Genomic DNA, 18,552 nt, shown 5'->3' on the forward strand with positions numbered 1-18,552 from the left:
AAGTAATCTGTCTCTGGTGCTACTTTAATACCTTCCTGACTGGTGCCAGTGGCTAAATTCAAGCAGTAAGATGAGAGGGCCATTAAGGCCTATTTTAGCAAGACATTATAGCAAAGACCTTAACACTCAAAATGTCTTTTAGCCAGGGAACTATTCTTTAATTCTTCCACCTTGATATGATTTCAACAAATTATGATACCTGATATTATTAATGCATTTTTGTAACATTTGACAAACATCTCCCAATATGTAGACTGCCACTCTCCTGATGCTAATCAGTATCAGACAATGAAAGTAAATTTTTCTGCTTTTCTCGGCTTTTACTCAAATTCATTCCTTAAGTTAGTAAAATACTTTCATTTGGCCATCATTATTTATCAACTTTAAGAAACATGCCTATTGACCAAGTAAATATACTAGGAATTCAATTTATCTACAGGAATGTGGACAAAGACTTACATATCAAGACAAGGCACTGGAGTGGAAAGCCATGAAAATAAAATGCTCAGCAGCAAAGGGATTGTAACGGTTAATTTCCATATAGTGGAATATTATAGTCATTAGAAATGACATTCGGGTAAGGATCTGATTGTGGAAACTGATACACCCTGTCGGAGAGCTACTTAGTATTTATCACAGCTGCATACATACCCTTTCACCCAACAGTTCCACTTCTGGGAATCTAGTCAACAAATGCACAAGTTGCACAACCAAACTATGGTCAGATACGTGTGTTGTAGGACTTATGAAACTGGTACCAATTTAATATTCAAATGGGATTAAGTCATGGCAATCTATTTAATGGATACTTCGTGGTTACCAAAGAGCTATGTGCTGCCACAAGGAGAATCCTTTCAACAGTGATTGAAAAAGGCAGAACACTAGGACAGAACTATGTTTTATGCACGCATTTGCATACACTGAAAAAACTTAGTCACTTAAAATGAGGTTGTACAGATTTTAGATTTTGTTTTTAAAGGCCTGTATGGTTTAAAACATGTTTTGGGAAATAGACATGAGCAGTGAGTAATCGGTGCCAGAAGAGCAGGGCAGAGAACTACAACCTACAGGCCAAACCCCACCCCACTGCCTGTTTGTATGGCCTTCAAGTTAAAATTTTTTTTTTAATGTTTTAGGTGGTTTAAAAAAAAACCACACACTATGCCTATTTGTTTACAAATCGTCTATGGGTGCTTTCTCACTACAATGGCAGAATTCAGTAGTTGAGACAGACCTGTGGCCCACAAAGGCCAAAATATTTACTGTTTTAGAAGAAAACAACATGAATTGCAAGAACTTGGCCCTACTTGGTTGCTCAGTCCTAATGCATCCTGCTAAAACCTAAGGGAAACAGGGCCAAGTTCAATCTAGTGCAACCAACCTATCACATCTAAGCTGCTTTTGCCAGATCTGATAAGTACTCCTGACTTTAAACCAGAAGACTTTGTAAACTTACTAGGTTATAATAAAACTTAAGCACTATCGATATTTACTAATAGATCATGGAACTATTTCAAAAGCAGTCATATGGTGAGATGGATCAGGAGTCTTAAAAAAAAAAGGAAATATGCTATTCTAGTTGGTAACATGGGGTTAAATCTTTTCTAATTTCTAAAACATTCTGTCCCCATAGATAAGGTGATTGGCAGAAAGAAAAAGTTCCTTAATGATCACTATAAAATGCTCTGCTACAAGGAACTTAAAATCTAAACATTCAGGCAGTAATTATATGTTTCTACAATCCACAAGAAAATGAAAAAAATCATGTGATCAATTCAGTAGTAGAGGCACAGCTTGGTATCAAGTCTACGTTCATACACTTAGGAGTGCCACCCAACAGGGCCATACAAGATACATGAAATGAGATCAGCTCAAGGGTGACAAAGATGAAACTGGGAGAGGGCTGGGGAGACCCAAACTCTTAATATTCAGTTCCACACTTAACAGGAAAAATTTTAGTCCAGCTCCCAGCATGGCAGCTAATGGCAAGTTACCCAGTTAGTACCATAAAGCCAACTCTTGGAATAGACCTAATTTCCATGATAAAATGGAGACTAGTGCAGTGGTGAATGTATAGTTAAGAAAACAAACAACATATTACCAGTCCAGGTGGTAGATTACAGATTTTTATTATTTACACTTCACTCAAATTATTACATTCAGCATGTTTTGCTTTTTATGTTATTTAAAATATAAACCTTCATATAATTCCCTAAGATGGATGTCATACCAAGTAGCTAAATGAAATACCATCCCAGCCCAAAAGTACTTATTCGAATATTACATTTTTTTTATATAAAGCAATAATTTAGGTACCCTATTATGGTATTTTCTTTTTTTGGCCAGCTTTTCTAGATAAGGTTGTATTGCTACTGCAACTAACAAAAAAAGATGTGGCGGGGCCGGGCACGGTGGCTCATGCCTGTAATCCCAGCACTTTGCGAGGCCAAGGCGGGCAGATCATGATGTCAGGAGATGGAGACCATCCTGGCCCAACATGGTGAAACCCCATCTCTACTAAAAATACAAAAAATTAGCCGGACGTGGTGGCAGGTGTCTGTAGCCCCAGCTACTCCAGAGGCTGAGGCAGGAGAATCGCTTGAATGCAGGAGGCAGAAGCTGCAGTGAGCTGAGATTGTGCCACTGCACTCCAGCCTGAACTAGAGCGAGACTGTCTAAAAAAAAAAAAAAAAAAAAAAAGTGGCTAGAGCAGCCAAAAAAAGGTTCCTGAAGCATTTAACAGAAAAATAAAGCCTATTCCTATCATTTCCATGATCCCATTTAGTTCCACTTAGGCCACTGTGTTTATAATGTCTTGTAGGATAGATTTCCTTCCCCATTTTCCACAAAACCACCATAGCACCTGTCACTTTTATCTATTGGTTTGTATTTAATCTTATTTGTAAGTGCTTCTTTGAAATTGTTTTACAAGTACATTCTTGGTGTAGAGTAAGGTTCTATATACAGTCGGCCCTCCATATCCATGGGTCCACTTCTGTGGATTCAAACCACCAGATAGAAAATATTCCAAAAAACATTGTGTCTGTAGTCAACATGTATATTTTTGTCATTATTCCTTAAACAATAGTGTAACTATTTACATAGCACTTACATTATAATAGGTATTACAAGTAACCTAAATATTAAAGTATGCGGGAAGATTTGCGTAGATTGTATGCAAATACTGCATCATTTTATTCCAGAGACTTGAGCATCTGTGGATTTGGATATCCAAGGGAAGTCCTAGAACCAGTTCCAGACAAATACCAAGAGATGACTTGACTTTAGACCTAATATCTTGCTAGACAGCCTTTGAGAGGACTAAGGGTAACTAGAGCACAAGCAAATCACAGCAAAGTAGACTACAACAAATCAAAAAAGTCAAAAAACATAAAGCTCCTATCAACACCTCAAGATTTTAGAAAAGCCTCTTAACAGGCAATTTTAAAGAGACTGGGTCCCACTATGTTACCCAGACTGGTCACAAACTCCTGGACTCAAGTGATCCTCCTGCCTCGGCCTCCTAAAGTGCTGGGGATCACAGGCGTGAGCCACTGTGCCTGGCCTGGGCAGTCGATTTTCAGGAAGCCGCTTATTAATGTTCAGATTCTTTTCTTCTCTCCCAGAACTTTGCAGATGCTGCTGTTCCCTCTGCCTGGAGATGTTCATCTGGCCTGAATCCAAAAGTCTGTCCAAGTCACTTCCCTTTTCCATGACAGAGTTACAACTATTTGTCTGTCCCCCTTCCCCATTAGAGTAAAAGGTCCCAAAGGAAAGCTCCATGCCATTAACTCACCACCTAATGATCCCCAACAACTAGTGGGCAAACATGAAACACTTTTGTTGAATAATGTTTCCTTTAGCCCAGGGATTACAAAGTCAAAGGCTTACAAGGAGGAAGGACTAGCAGGTGTGCTTGGAGGAGACTCTAGCCAACTGGAGAGTAGCTGGTAAGAAGACATGACATGCTCTTACGGTGTTTGCTACTCAGATCCTCTCAGTTAAGTCCCATGCACGAAGGTGGGTCAGGTCTACTGTTGCCAGATCTTCAGCTCATTCAAAAGTTACCAGAATCCTGCATGCATTTTCATGTAAATCTCCCAATTTTTAAAAATGTTGGCATCAAATTCAGAATGTTTTAACCAGCCATACTGTGTGGGCCAGGGAAAACAGGCCCAAAGGCCAGGTGAAGCTGCAGTTTTCAACTGCTGCCTTGGCCTCTCCCAGAGCCCCTTAAGTCCTAAGAAGGCTCAGTGATCACACTGGCAGTTGTTTCATCCCACTGGTTGAGAAAGACAGTCTTATCAAAGCAATGGGGGATTCTTACCAAAACTGCAAAGGAAAAAAATGTGATACCATGAAATTAGAAATTCACGGCATTTGAAATGAAAATGACTTATTTCTGTACTTCTGTAACTCACAAATTTAGCAGACATCATTTAGCCATATTTTTGTAGTGCAACAGATTTAACTCTGGAATTTCATGGTTTGTAAATCACTACGTGATACTAGCTATAACCATGAGCGATACTACAGGCAGTAAATGTTGATCTCTATTTCGTTTCTTGAAGTTTTGTGTGGTTCATTTTTAAAGTGAGATTCAGTTTCCTTAGCTATAGTCAAATGCACCCTTTAAACAACCCAAGAACTGTTATGACGACTGCTGTTATTATTTCAAATTCTACAATATTAGGGTTGTTAACAATTTTAGTCTGCATTAAGCTAACATTTGTTACCAAGCAATGCATTTATTTGGAAGGATACCAGTTACCAGTCATCAAAAGCTTTTGTATGTTGAAAATGTAATTTTAATAGTTAATTCTTCATCTTACATAGGAGCACAATAAAATACACCACAATCTGAAGAAACTCCAGAATTACGAGAAAAAGAGTGAAGAAAATTCTGATGGGCTACAATATCCATTACCTTAAACTGCAAGAGACAAGGTTCCAACCCAAGGTTAACATTTATGTATTTATGACTGGCTACATTTATGACTTAAAAATTACAAGAATCAGGAATTAGATATGGAGAGAAGTGGGAAAGAACAGTTTTGTGAGGGGAGGAATTCTGTCAATAAAGAAGAAAAATTACTGAATTCCAAATTAAAGAATAAAAGGAGCTCCCATAGCAAATACTAGAGGGATGAAAGCAAGAATCATTAATTGAGGACTTGCTACTCTCAAAGGAATAAACCTTTCTGATGACACACAAGCTGGATGCTTGAGATCTGCTCATCAGGTTTATAAGGAAGACTCACAAATGCCTCAGCAAATCCCAAATGATTATCAGATCAGTGTTTCTTAATAACACATGAAAGGTTACAGATGAAATTTTCAGACAAGAACCAAGAAAAAGGTCATAACCCAAATTTTAGGCAAAAATGTGGCACAACTGTGAAAGTCCTACATGTCAGTCACAACTGCTATCTTTGCTGTGACTTTCCTGTACAGTAATTTTTAAACATTGTGGCAAGACACCAATGATCGTCTAATCAGACAACACAAACACATTCATTTCAAATTCCTAGGAGGTTAAAAAAAGGTCAGATACTGATGCTTTATGCATGCTCAGGGCCAGTTTATAAATACTCCATTCAGTACTATCTTAACACAAATCTGCATCAGTGAAAAGAAACTGGTGAAATCCACCTCTTGCCATTCAATTTGCCAGATGGTGAAGACCAAGACAGAATGTTCCATAGTTTTAATTTTAAAATACGATTGTCACATTGGGAAAATGAAATAAACACAGTAAAATAAACTGTACAAAGGCAAAGTAGAATAACAAAAAATATTTTACTAAAACATAAGATTTACAGAAGTTTCCAGACAAGCCATACAAAATGGTCACAAGCTTTTTTTGAAGGGGGGAATCTACACTTGACAGCAATGTTATTAGTGAGGGCTGTGATGTTTGTTTAATGTTCCCATTTTGGTTCAAACAATCAAGCTTGTCCATCTACAGCGTCTAAATAAAGTTAGACTTGGCTAGAGAGCATATTCTAAAGACCTGGTTAGCTGCTTTTAACCAATGCAATTAGATCACCAAAAAAGGGGGAAAGGAGCCCATAAAATTAAAAATAAAACTACCTCCCCCCTCAAAAAAAATAAAATAAAATAAAGAAAAACACCCACACCCCTGCAGCTAACCTGACAACTACCTTCATTCACAGTGCTTTATACTTAAACCAGGATGGGGGAAATGAATAAAAGCAGGGAGGGGCCACTGCTTTTAAACGTTTCACAACAATCCAGATGATACTTCTAGCCTCTGTTCATGCTTTATGACAGTGAATCAGGACAAGACATAGATTTGCTAATGTGCATTTAATCACCAAAGGACTGAAGATGTCTGGGCTTTTTTATTCTGTAATGTTTCTAAGACTGTGTCCATTAAATGCAAACAAAAAGGAGGAAGTCTTGGCAGAACAGGAGAAGTGATGCACACTTGATGATCGGATCAATTTAAATATTATTCATGGCATATAGCCTAGTCCATGCTCTAGCTGTAGACAGAAACAAACGCACGATTATTATTTTACTTAGTTCAATATGTTACTTTCCAAACTATAAATGGCAAACAAACACTATTAAGTTAATTATGGAAATGTCATGCTGTAATCTCTTAAATTCATGCCTTTTTCTATAAATCGGATCAGGGCTGAAAGATTTTGTATACGTCCGATTACCAAAACACTACAATAAAATTCATAAGTTCTAGAAAATTCAAGAGGATGAACCAAGTTGTCCATTTCTGGATACACAATTCTCCCCACTAATTTTCTTAAAATCTGTAGCTGAAGCTTCTTGACTCCAAATTCTCTAGCCATAAACAGCTGAATAATCAAATAGGTTACAAAAACAGTTCAAAAGTTTTCCAGTGTTCTTTACATATAATTAGATAAATGGTACACACTCAGTATTTGTTAAACCAGGTGTAGTTACAAGAGACTCCAAGATCTCCCAATTACAGGTTGTCTTTAAATTTGGGGGGTTCCCATAGCAGGCCATTTTGTTATAAGAGGTATTTACATACTATAAGCAGGATCTCACTCATTACAATATATTTTTTTTCTATTTCTTTTCCTTGCCAAGAGAAACTTTAGAAAAGTTTAAGTGGCAATACAAATTTGTTTGTAAGAGTGGAAGTGGTGCGAAGGAGAATGAATATTAGATACCTGTTTCTATGGCTTGGGCTTCGTTGGTCTTCCACTGCTCCGCTACATCATTTGCTAATGGATCATCTGGATTGGGAGCACTTAACAAGGCCTGGATCGATAGCAGAACTGTGCGGATCTGCAGTGCTGGGGACCACTTATCTATGAAGGCAACAGGCCCAGTATGATGAAGCATGAAAAAACAGGCCCAGAACTGCTTCACTTCCCTCCCGCAGACCTCTCTGGTCTTTGTATATTTACATTCTAAACATGGGATGCTTAAGAGAAAAAGGAGAAAGCTTAATAATAGCATATGCTGATAAAGATAACACTTACCTTTCAAAATATCTAAACATATTCTTCCCAACTTGTCTACATTAGGATGATAAATTTTGGTCATGAAACGTACTTTAGGGGCTGCCATTGGGTATTCTTCAGGAAGGAATAGTTCAAGTTTAAAAGTCCCTCCCTCAAAGGGGGAATCTTGAGGGCCAGCAATGACCACATGAAAATAACGGGCGTTGCTCTCATCTGGTTCTGCTTTGATGCCAGGAACTGGTTCTGCCAGCAAACGCTGGGTTTCCTACAACAGAAAAACAAACACATTTGTGAAACAAATGTCATTTTACTAGACACCAAAAGTAAAATTAGAAAGTTCATCTCTTGGAAATAGGCATAATAGAACATCTCCAATCTTCCAACAGGATTGATTTTGCTTATAAAATGCAAAATTCAAAAAAATACCATTTAAATAATTACAACCAGCTGAATGCAACTGCAAGCAAATACCAATGATGTTGTCATACATTTTGGCTACAAATGTCTACAAATACATTGATAATAAAATTAGGTTAATAAAACTGATATTTTACTCAAGTAAAATAAAGTAGCATTAGGATTACATAGGTAAGGCAACTTGCTCTAAACTCAACCAAAACCAAGCTATTTAAATTTAAAAAGTAAAATTGGGATTTTTTGGTGGTGTTTTGTTGTTTGTTTTTGAGACAGGGTCTCACTCTGTCACTCAGGCTGGAGTGCAGTGGCAAGATCTTGGCTCACTGCAGCCTCGACCTCCCTGGACCCAGGTGATCCTCCCAACTCGGCCTCCGGAATAGCTGGGATTACAGGTGTGCACCACCACGCCCAGCTAATTTTTGTATTTTTAGTAGAGACGGTATCGCCCTGCTGGCCTCTTGGCCTCAAGTGATCTGCCCGCCTTGGCTTCCCAAAGTGCTAGGATTACAGGTATAGGCCAACACACCCGGCCAAAAATTAGTTTTTAAACCACTGAAAACTTCCCCTCTGAAAAATGTAATGGACTAAAGAAAGGAGATAAGAGGCCCAGGTACCTGAACAGGGCTAAAGAAATATATTTAACAATGCTGATTAGTCTAAAATTGACAATTAACTTCAGAGGAACCTTTAATACTCCCAACAAACATATCATTAGTTCTCTCTTTCATCATTCTCCCTCTCTCCTAAATAACTATATTATTCTTTCTCTTCTCTCTTCAAACCTCCAGCATCTCCATCCCCATCCTCACTTGTGGCTGATGTTCTGCTTCCTATTTCATGACAAGTTAGATACTTCCATCAGTTTCCACTGTAGCATTTGGACATTTCCCTGCATCTGCACCTATACGCTCTGGCTTTTCTCCTGTAGAGATGAAATGCCACGTACTCTTAGCTAGGGCCAATCGGTCTTCTTGAGCACTAGATCTTACTTATCTGTTTGAAATGTTTGTTCCTCGGTGCTGTAAAGAAATAGCACTTGAACATAAATTTACTTAGTAAGGCCATTTTTACTTCCTGCAGAAAGGGTACACTCGCCAGGAATTTTGCCACGAGAGTACACTGAACAAAGGAGACAGGGTCATTTATAACCTGACGCGTCCACCCTACTGCTGTGTCCGGTTTCCATCGGCTCGAATGGGACCTCACATTCTATATTTATCCTGATTGGCTAGCAACTTAGAACTTTTAAAAGAAGTAAAGGTAGAGGGGAACACGGGAAGGAGGAAGCCACTTGTGGAATGCTGAGAAAGGTAAAAACACTTTTAAATAAGGAAGAGGAACAGGCTATGACCTACTGCTTGCTTGCAGCAGTATAAGCATGCCAGGGCAAATATTTAGGCTAAATTGTGGGAGCTAAGAACATAAAGTATATTGATTTCTTTATTATGGTTAGCAGATATTTAAGAATGTTAGCACAGGTCTTTGAATAAATTTTGCTTCTAAGAGAAGTTACTATTTATTCCTAATTAGATGGGGAGGAAAGTCTTTGAAGAGGAACCTCTACTTTACTTTTTTTTTTTTTTTTTTGAGACGGAGTCTCGCTCTTTGGCCCAGGCTGGAGTGCAGTTGGGCGATCTCGGCTCACTGCAAGCTCCGCCTCCTGGGTTCACGCCATTCTCCTGCCTCCGCCTCCTGAGCAGCTGGGACTACAGGCGCCCGCCACCGCGCTCAGCTAATTTTTTGTATTTTTAGTAGAGACGGGGTTTCACCATGTTAGCCAGGATGGTCTCGATCTCCTGACCTCGTGATCCGCCTGTCTCGGCCTCCCAAAGTGCTGGGATTACAGGTATGAGCCACCGTGCCCGGCCCTACTTTACTTTTTACATCTCCTTCTCAACTATTCAAGGACACTGAATAGCATCTCTTTCCTCTCCTGAATCATCAGTTCTCCCTTCTTTACTGGATCTTTCCCCAAACTACACAAACTTGCTGTTATGTTCCCATAAAAGGAGAAAACTAAACTTACCCCCACTCGCCCAAACAGCTACTGCTACTGCCCCTTGCTTTGCTCCTCTTTGAAGAGATCTGTAATTGCTCATCTCCAATTTCTCTCCTCCTCTTCTGTCTTGAACACACCCTTCAATCAAGCTGTAGTTATCACTAACTTGTTTGTTAACGTCACCAATGATTTCCACAAGGTTAAATCAAATGTCCAGTGCTTAATCTTTATCTTACTTGACCTAAATGCAACATCTTATCCAGCTGGTCTCCCTCCTCTTTGCAAAGCTTTATCTAATTTCCTATCACCACATTCTCATGGCTGTCTTCCTCCTTGTCTGGCAGCAGCTTCCTTTAGTTTTCTTGTTGGTTTCTTCCTATCTCCCACCGTGGCAACACTGAAGTGCACTGGGGCTCTGTCCTAGGGCTTCCTCTCTGTTTATACATTTCCACAGTGATCTCATGTAATGCAATGAATTTAAACACTAAATAGACTCTTTAAGCTGAAGCCTCCCCTAATTCATATCCAGCCCAGACCTCTCCCCTGATCGTGCCTCTTGCCTCTGTAACTCCCTGCTCGATATATGCTCTTGAATGTCTAATAAGCACCCCAAACTTAACATGATCTCCCTACCCACAACCTTTGCTCCTCCCATAAAGACTTCCCCATGTCAGTTATTGGCAAACTCATCTTTCCAAATGATCCACCTTTTCCTTCATATGCCACACACATCTAGCCTGATTGGCAAAAATTTTTTTTTTTTAATACCTCAAATTCTACTCATGATTGGACTGTTTCTCACCCTTCCACTGCTACACCTCTGATCCAAGCAACCATCAGCTCTCACCTGGCACACTACAACACCCTCCTAACCTATTCTTCCTGCTTCTGACCTCACTACCTCCCTCGCAGGTCTGCTACCCACAGACCCTTTAAGTCATAGTCCTGAGCCGGTGCGGTGGCTCACACCTGTAATCCCAGCAATTTGGGAGACTGAGGCGGGTGGATCGCCTCAGGTCAGGAGTTCGAGACCAGTCTGATCAACATGGAGAAATCTCATCTCTAATAAAAATACGAAAATACAAAATTAGCTAGGCGTGGTGGCGCATGCCCATAATCCCAGCTACTCGGGAGGCTGAGGCAGGATAATCGCTTGAACTGGAGAGGCGGAGGTTGCGGTGAGCACAGATCATGTCATTGCACTCTAGCATGGGCAACAAGACCGAAACTCCGTCTCAAAAAAAAAAAAAAAAAATGTCATAGTCCTTGTAATGGGCCCCCAAAAGAGGCTCTGTATGATGCCCTCACTCCACCCACCTCTCTGACTCATCTTCAGTTATTCTCCCTCCATCCCCTACCTTCTCTGTTCCAGACAAAAATTAGCTTCCTTGTAGTTCTTTAACCTGCCAGGCATCCTCTCACCTCAAGGGCTTTGCACTTGCTCTTCTTCCCCAAAATATCCATATGGCTGGTTCCCTCAGCTCCTAAGATCTTCATGTTTTCTCAGTGAAGCCCTCATAACTGAAATTGCAAACCCCATTCCACCCTATCCTGTACACTCCCTATCCCCACTCCCCAGATTTATCTCCACAGCACTACTAACAAATCTCATTTCTACTTATTTTGTTCAGAATTTAAGCTCCATGAGAGGACGGATTTGAGTCTGTTTTATGGACTGCTATATGCTCAGCATTTAGATCACTGCCTGGTACAATAGATAATTCAATTAATATTTACTGAATTCTGAATCTCTTTGATGTTATAAAGAGAGGAAAATAAGCTATCAGAATTTCATCGTTAACATCATTAAAGCAGGGTTATTTTCAAGGCAGGATGTGCACATTATGGAAGGAAAACAAAAGGAGCCACTCAAGTATGGGGAAAAATAGTCTAATTTCTACTTATATTTATTTTTAACCAGAAAAATAATCATACTTAAATAAGCTTTTAGGTATGAAAAACAATAAATGAGAATATTTTATTTACACTGCCTTCACCTAAGAAAAATAATACATCTTAAACTGTTTCATTCCACAAGCTACAGGGCGTATGTTAAAAACAACAATAACGGCGGGGCGCGGCGGCTCAAGCTTGTAATCCCAGCACTTTGGGAGGCCGAGACGGGCGGATCACGAGGTCAGGAGATCGAGACCATCCTGGCTAACACGGTGAAACCCCGTCTCTACTAAAAAATACAAAAAACTAGCCGGGCAAGGTGGCGGGCGCCTGTAGTTCCAGCTACTCGGGAGGCTGAGGCAGGAGAATGGCGTAAACCCGGGAGGCGGAGCTTGCAGTGAGCTGAGATCCGGCCACAGCACTCCAGCCTGGGCGACAAAGCCAGACTCCGTCTCAAAACAACAACAACAACAACAACAACAACAACAACAACAACAACAAACAACTTCTCTCTCAGCACAGTAATACACTGAAATAGTCATAAGATGTAAATACAAATCAAATGCTTCCCCAAAATGTGTTAATTAAACCCATGGCCATTTTAGGTAATGTCTCTGGTATTTTAAGACTAGTTTTTTGTTTTGATCATGGTAATATAAGAGCAAGTGAGAAACTGACATATTCTTTAGGTTCAAACTAAAACATTTTTAGAGCATTAAAAAGCTCAAGAGGCAATAATGAAGCCTCTGACCTTGGGAAGTCCTTTAACACTGTGACCAGAACAAAAGAGGCTGGTCTTCATTTTTTAGGAAAAAGTTAAGATATTAGGGATGAACAGCAGGAGTAGAAGAATGAGAAAATAACTGGATGGTAAAATTCCTTGAATTCTGGCCTCTCCTCACCTCCATCCTTTAATTTTACCCCAGATCTTTATGTCTTTAGAAAGCCATAAATTGGTTGACTAGAAAAAAAAGAAAGCCAGGGCCCAAGAGTCCCAATCCACTACTCACCAGTTACACAAAGTAGTAGCAGCTCTGTATCTACTATAAAAAGCTACAGAAGGGCCTCCAAAAGCATATCCCAAAATAGCTTCAAAATCACTCTCAGTGCACAGTGGCAGAGATAGATATGGCATTTACTTTCTCATCTTCAGTTCACCCTCAAAATCAGATATTCTTTGTCAAGAATGTACATATTAAGCACATCATGTGACCTGATCAAGCCTAGATTTAATCGGAACACATTCTAAAATAAGCTTTTGCATGTAAAAAACATTTTGAAATAGTTCTTATGCTGCTCTCAAGTTCTAATGGACTGACACAAAAACACGCCTAATTATTTCACTAAACTGTGTTGTTTTCCCTAACAAACTCACAGCATAAATCGTGGGAGGGGAAAAAAGGAATAAAATCCAAACTAAATGAAACAATTCTCAAATGGCAGCATCTGAAAAAGTCTCAACCACAGAAACTGATGTCAAATTTTTTCCTAAAAAGGCAAAAACCGGCTAGGAAATAAAATCTTTCCGGCCACTATTCAACACATGACTGACTAAAATACCTTCTGGTTTTACAATATTCTTGGTGGAAAGACAGAGTACAGTATGATTTCTTTAAGTGAAGAAGTAAAGGGCTAAAATTCCTGCTGTTTCACTTGTCTTTTTTTTTTTTGAGACAAGTCTTGCTCTGTTGCCCAGGCTGCAGTGCAGTGGCACGATCTCGGGTCACTGCAACCTCCGCCTCCTGGATTCAAGCGAGCAGATCTGGCTAATTTTTGTATTTTTAGCAGAGACGGGGTTTCACCATGTTGGCCAGGCAGGTATCGAACTCCTGACTTAAAGTCATCTGCCCGCCTCGGCCTCCCAAAGTGCTGGGATTACAAGCATGAGCCACCACGCCCGGCCTTATCTATCTTTTGGCATAAGTAATTTACACTGCAGGTGGGACGCCGTGGTTCATGCCTGTAATCCCTGCACTTTGGGTGGCTGAGGCAGGCAGGGGAATGACTTGAGGCTAGGAGTTCCAGACCAGCCTGGGCAAGCATTAGTGAGACCCCATCTCTACAAAGATTAAAAAAAAAAGAGTTGACAAATGAGATCACATAGGAAGGCCATAGTTGTTTACAGAAAAACAGAAAAACCCTTAAATGCATTTTGTGATTCTATTATGTTTAAAAGCAGTCCAAAAAGTGAATCCCAAATACAAGTGAGTTTAGGGCCACGCATGACAGAAAGTACTACAGACTATGTTCAGGAAATTAGTTACTAAAATAAGACAAGGAAGTTGGTAAAGGAGTAGGGTATGGATTTAAATGGCAACAAAATTAAGTCTAAAGGAAGGTGTCTCATCTTACAGAATGCATACAATAGTTAATGCTACAAAAAAAATTTTTTTTTTTTTTGAGATGGAATCTCGCTCTGTCGCCCAGGCTGGAGTGCAGTGGCGCATCTCAGCTCACTGCAAGCTCTGCCTCCCGGGTTCACGCCATTATCCTGCCTCAGCCTCCCGAGTAGCTGGGACTACAGGCGCCTGCCACCATGCCCGGCTAATTTTTCTTGTATTTTTAGTAGAGATGGGGTTTCACCATGTTAGCCAAGATGGTCTCGATCTCCTGACCTTGTGATCCGCCCGCCTCGGCCTCCCAAAGTGCTGGGATTACAGGCGTGAGCCACCACGCCCGGCCTACAAATATTTTTAAAAGGAATCAAATATCTAATTATCAATAGATCTACTGGGACCTGAAGAGCAAACCCTAGACTCAAAACTACAGTAAACTATACTGTAGTTAGTAAATTATAACAATTGACATTCTGTCAACCAATCTCTATTAACCAGGACTCTTATTTTTAAGTTGAAAAATAATTTGTGCTCAGTACGAAGCAGTATCAGGTCTTAGATTTCTTCTCTAAGGCAATGATTACATTATATGCAGTAAAATTTTTGGATAATAAACAGTATTCTTAGAAAGAGTGCTAATTTGTCTGTGAGAAAAGTTGGTACAGATAGTAACTATCTATATCCCAGTGCATCCTGTCTACAATGATTAGGTTTTTTAGAATATTCTCTGAAACACAAAATTGCAATGTATGACCAGTAGTATCAACTGTATATCTTTTAGCTCATCTCAAACAAGAGCTGTGTGATAACTCAGTAACTGCCAATTTCATTACTGAAAAATAAGTGTTAAAAAACTGGGTGATGCCTCAATGATACCTACTCTGTAAACTCCAACCTGTCACTACATCTTTCAGTGACTCTAAAATATTAACAAATACGGTTCTGGGCAAAGTTGTGTGTTATAGAAAAAAATATATAATAAAGAAAAAACAAATTACGAAAAATTTATAAAATAAAACAGGGCTCCTTTTTTGGGATCACTAATAAAGCAAGTCAATTCTTCATTATGTACACAACTGTAAATTACTTATGAAAATCTGCAAGTTCACCCTCCATATGCAAGTGGGCATTTTTATTTATCACTTTTTTTCGTAGAGATGGGTTTCTCTATGTTGCCCGGGCTGATCTCGAAGTCCTGGCCTCAAGCAATCTTCCCGCCTTGGCCTCCCAAAGCAATGGGATGACAGGCGTGAGCCACTGCACTTGGACCCATAAGTGAGCATTTAAAAAATGTTACCACCAGCCTGGGCAACACAGCAAGACCCCATCTCTCCAAACCAAAAAAAACTAAAAAACTTAGCTGGGCATGTTGGCATACACCTGTAGTCCTAGCATACTTGGGAGGTTGAGGTGGGAGGATTGCCTGAGCCCAGGAGTTTGAGGTTACAGTTAGCTGTGATCACACCACTGTACCCCAGCGTGGGTGATAGTGAGACCCTGTCTCTTAAAAAAAAAAAAAAAAAAGTTAATTATCATCAATGGACATTTTCAAGTGCATACCCCTTGCTTCATTTTACCTGTAAGTCCTGTGAATTTTACATGACTTTGGATAACATATAACATTATTAGGAACATATAACGTCTCATTATAGTAAAACTGACTGCCTATTTTCTAGCTGGGATTAGAAATAGAACCAAAGTTTTGCTCAAGCTCCCCACTATACTACTTCCTTACAAATCATAAGGCCATCTAGAGATACGCTAAGATAAAAATGGTTGATGAGGCCTTTTTTCTACAGCACTGCTGTCCAACGGAAATATAATGCAAGCCACATAAGTATTTTAAAATTTTCTAGTAGCCACATAAAAAAGTAAAAACAGGTAAAATTAATTTTAATATATTTTATCTAAAAATGTATTCAAAATATTATTTCAACATGAAATCAGTATGAAATTAATGATGTATTTTATCTTTTTTCATAGCCTTCAATGCCCACTGTGCAATTTATACCTGTACCACATGTTAATTTAAACTAGTCATATTTCAACCACTCAACAGCCACATGCAGTGATTAGTAGCTCCCATATTAGTCTGGACAGTGAAACACAAGACAATCATGTTATAATGTTACTGCCTGGTCATTAAGAATTTAACTTATTTCACATAATGGGTAAAATTTTGTACAGAAACTGTAAAGCATCACTCTTTTCCCCTCAAAAAATTCTATATAAAAAGTAATGTCAGAACATTTGACATCACTAATAACAGGAATACATGTAACAAGAGTTACTGTTTGCTACAGTCACAAGATTTGTGTTTGAAAAAAACAATTTGTGCCAAAACAAAACATTAAATGAACAAAAATTAATTCAAACAAGCTAACTGCATGATGAAGTAAAGAGTTCACTGAGGAACTATTTTAATTATTACAGTACACACCACCCCCTAGTGGACATAAGACATCATCTACTTATTTCGCCACCTTTCCTTTGCAAATGAAAAAACTGATGCTCTTAAAAGTTATTGTACCTAAGTTTGCTAAGTTTTTTAAACTTACATTATATGATCACTCCTTGCTTTGGTAAAACCAAAGCAAGGTTAGCACCCACCTAAACATGTCCTTGGAAAAGACCTATAGATTCCAACAGTAAATAAAATGAAAATAGCTTAAGAAAACTTAATAAAAGCAAACCAAGCAGAGCTAAGACAATTTTTATTCCCTTTCTGCTTTCACCTCTTGTGCCTATCTTGCTCCTAACCACTTAGACTCCCCCAGATAAGCTAACTGGGTCCATGAGAACTTCCTGAAAATGCCTATCCTAAAGTCAAATGGAGAATAATGGTTCTCAAGACATGCCCCTCCCTTGTTCTTTCTTTTCTCCTCTACTCCCACATACTTAAATCTCACAATTTCTTAAGTGACAGATTCAGAGAAGGAAAAATGGAAGAAGCTATTTCTAAGACTCTGGGCACCAAACACTAAATCTCAGAGTACTTTAGACCAGAGTATTCCTTTTTTGGGAAAAGCTTTATTTATGAGTTGATAGGTAACAAATAGGTAAGTACTCTCTATTCCACTTGAAGTAATAATGAATACATGGGGCCAGATGACTTGGGCTAGAAATCTCTACATCCTAAATTTTCCTCAACCCAAGACCAGATCAATATTTCTGTGAAGTTCAGTGAAAACGAATGGAGACTTGGGAGCTGGAGGGACTTCTGGAAGGCAAAGTATATATAATCTGAGATACATCAGAATGTATCTCAGGTCTGAATTAGTCTGAAAGTTTCTCCCTTGTACTTCCAGTTTCCTGTTCATTACTACCTCTCCACTTACTGTAACTACGCCCAGTAACTGCTGGTTTACTTCTCAGACCCTAAACTATTTGAAGAGGGGAACCCCAGCTAGTAAATGGTGGTAAATTCTAAATAAATGCTTGTTCAGTGAACAAACATGCAATGCTTAGGTACCACACAGAGCTCATGAGGAATACTATATTTGCTGTGTTCATCGGTCAGTAAATTCCATCTCAGGAACAGCATTTAAGATTATCCCAATCACTGACAATGACAATGAACAAAAACCAGAATAATCCTACTAACAAACTATCACAGCAAGAAGAAAAACTGTTAAGCTGAATTCCTTTATTTCTTGTCTGTCACCTCCCTCCCCAATTCTTTTGCCCACTAAACACATTAGGTTGTATTGCAGTCTGTGGATATTTTCCTCCCCACCAGTCTGTAAGCCCCATAAAAGCAAGGACCACATGCAGTTATCAAGCACTGCTCCCAGCCACGCAAAGAATCAATAAAAGAAAATCTCGGGTAACAATTAAAAACAAACTCTGCCAAATACTGACTTAAGTGCTATAGATGTATTAGCTCATTTAATCCTCATACTCATTTTACAAATGAGGAACAAAGAGTAATCAACCAAAGCTAGTGAACAACAGAGCCAAGATTCAAATCCAAGCTGTTGGGCTCCATTCAGTCTGGCTTCAGAGTCTGTTTCTTAATCTTTTTTTTTTTTTTTTGGTGGGGGGGACAGAGTCTCGCTGGAGACTGGAGGGCAGTGGCCCGATCTCAGCTCACTGCAAGCTCCACCTCCCAGGTTCACACCGTTCTCCTGTCTCAGCCTCCCGAGTAGCTGGGACTACAGGCACCCACCACCTCGTCCAGCTAATTTTTTATATTTTTAGTAGAGACAGTGTTTCACCATGTTAGCCAGGATAGTCTCGATCTCCTGACCTCGTGATCCGCCCGCCTCGGCCTCCCAAAGTGCTGGGATTACAGGCGTGAGCCATCAGGCCCAGCTTACTACATAAGCAGTAAATGTCAAATGTTTGGCAGGGATAGTAAACAGCACAGGAGTTAAAAGGGCTATTTTCAATCCTTCATAATTGTGAAGTGGTGCTTCATGAAAAA

General features: G+C 39.4%; 1 protein-coding gene across 1 annotated transcript in view; it reads right to left on the reverse strand.

Moving 5' to 3' along the window:
- Positions 1-2,112: 2,112 nt before the first annotated feature.
- UBE2N (ubiquitin conjugating enzyme E2 N) overlaps positions 2,113-18,552 on the reverse strand; it is a 36,922-nt gene continuing 20,482 nt past the window's right edge. The window contains exons 2-4 of the mRNA XM_003906952.4: positions 7,497-7,743; positions 7,182-7,322; positions 2,113-6,509 (exon numbers count right to left, since the gene is read on the reverse strand). Coding sequence (XP_003907001.1) covers positions 6,469-6,509; positions 7,182-7,322; positions 7,497-7,743 — 429 coding nt within the window. The 3' untranslated portion in view covers positions 2,113-6,468. The remainder of the gene's footprint in view (positions 6,510-7,181; positions 7,323-7,496; positions 7,744-18,552) is intronic.

This window comes from Papio anubis, chromosome 9 (assembly GCF_008728515.1).
Source record: "Papio anubis isolate 15944 chromosome 9, Panubis1.0, whole genome shotgun sequence".
Lineage (NCBI taxonomy): Eukaryota > Metazoa > Chordata > Mammalia > Primates > Cercopithecidae > Papio > Papio anubis.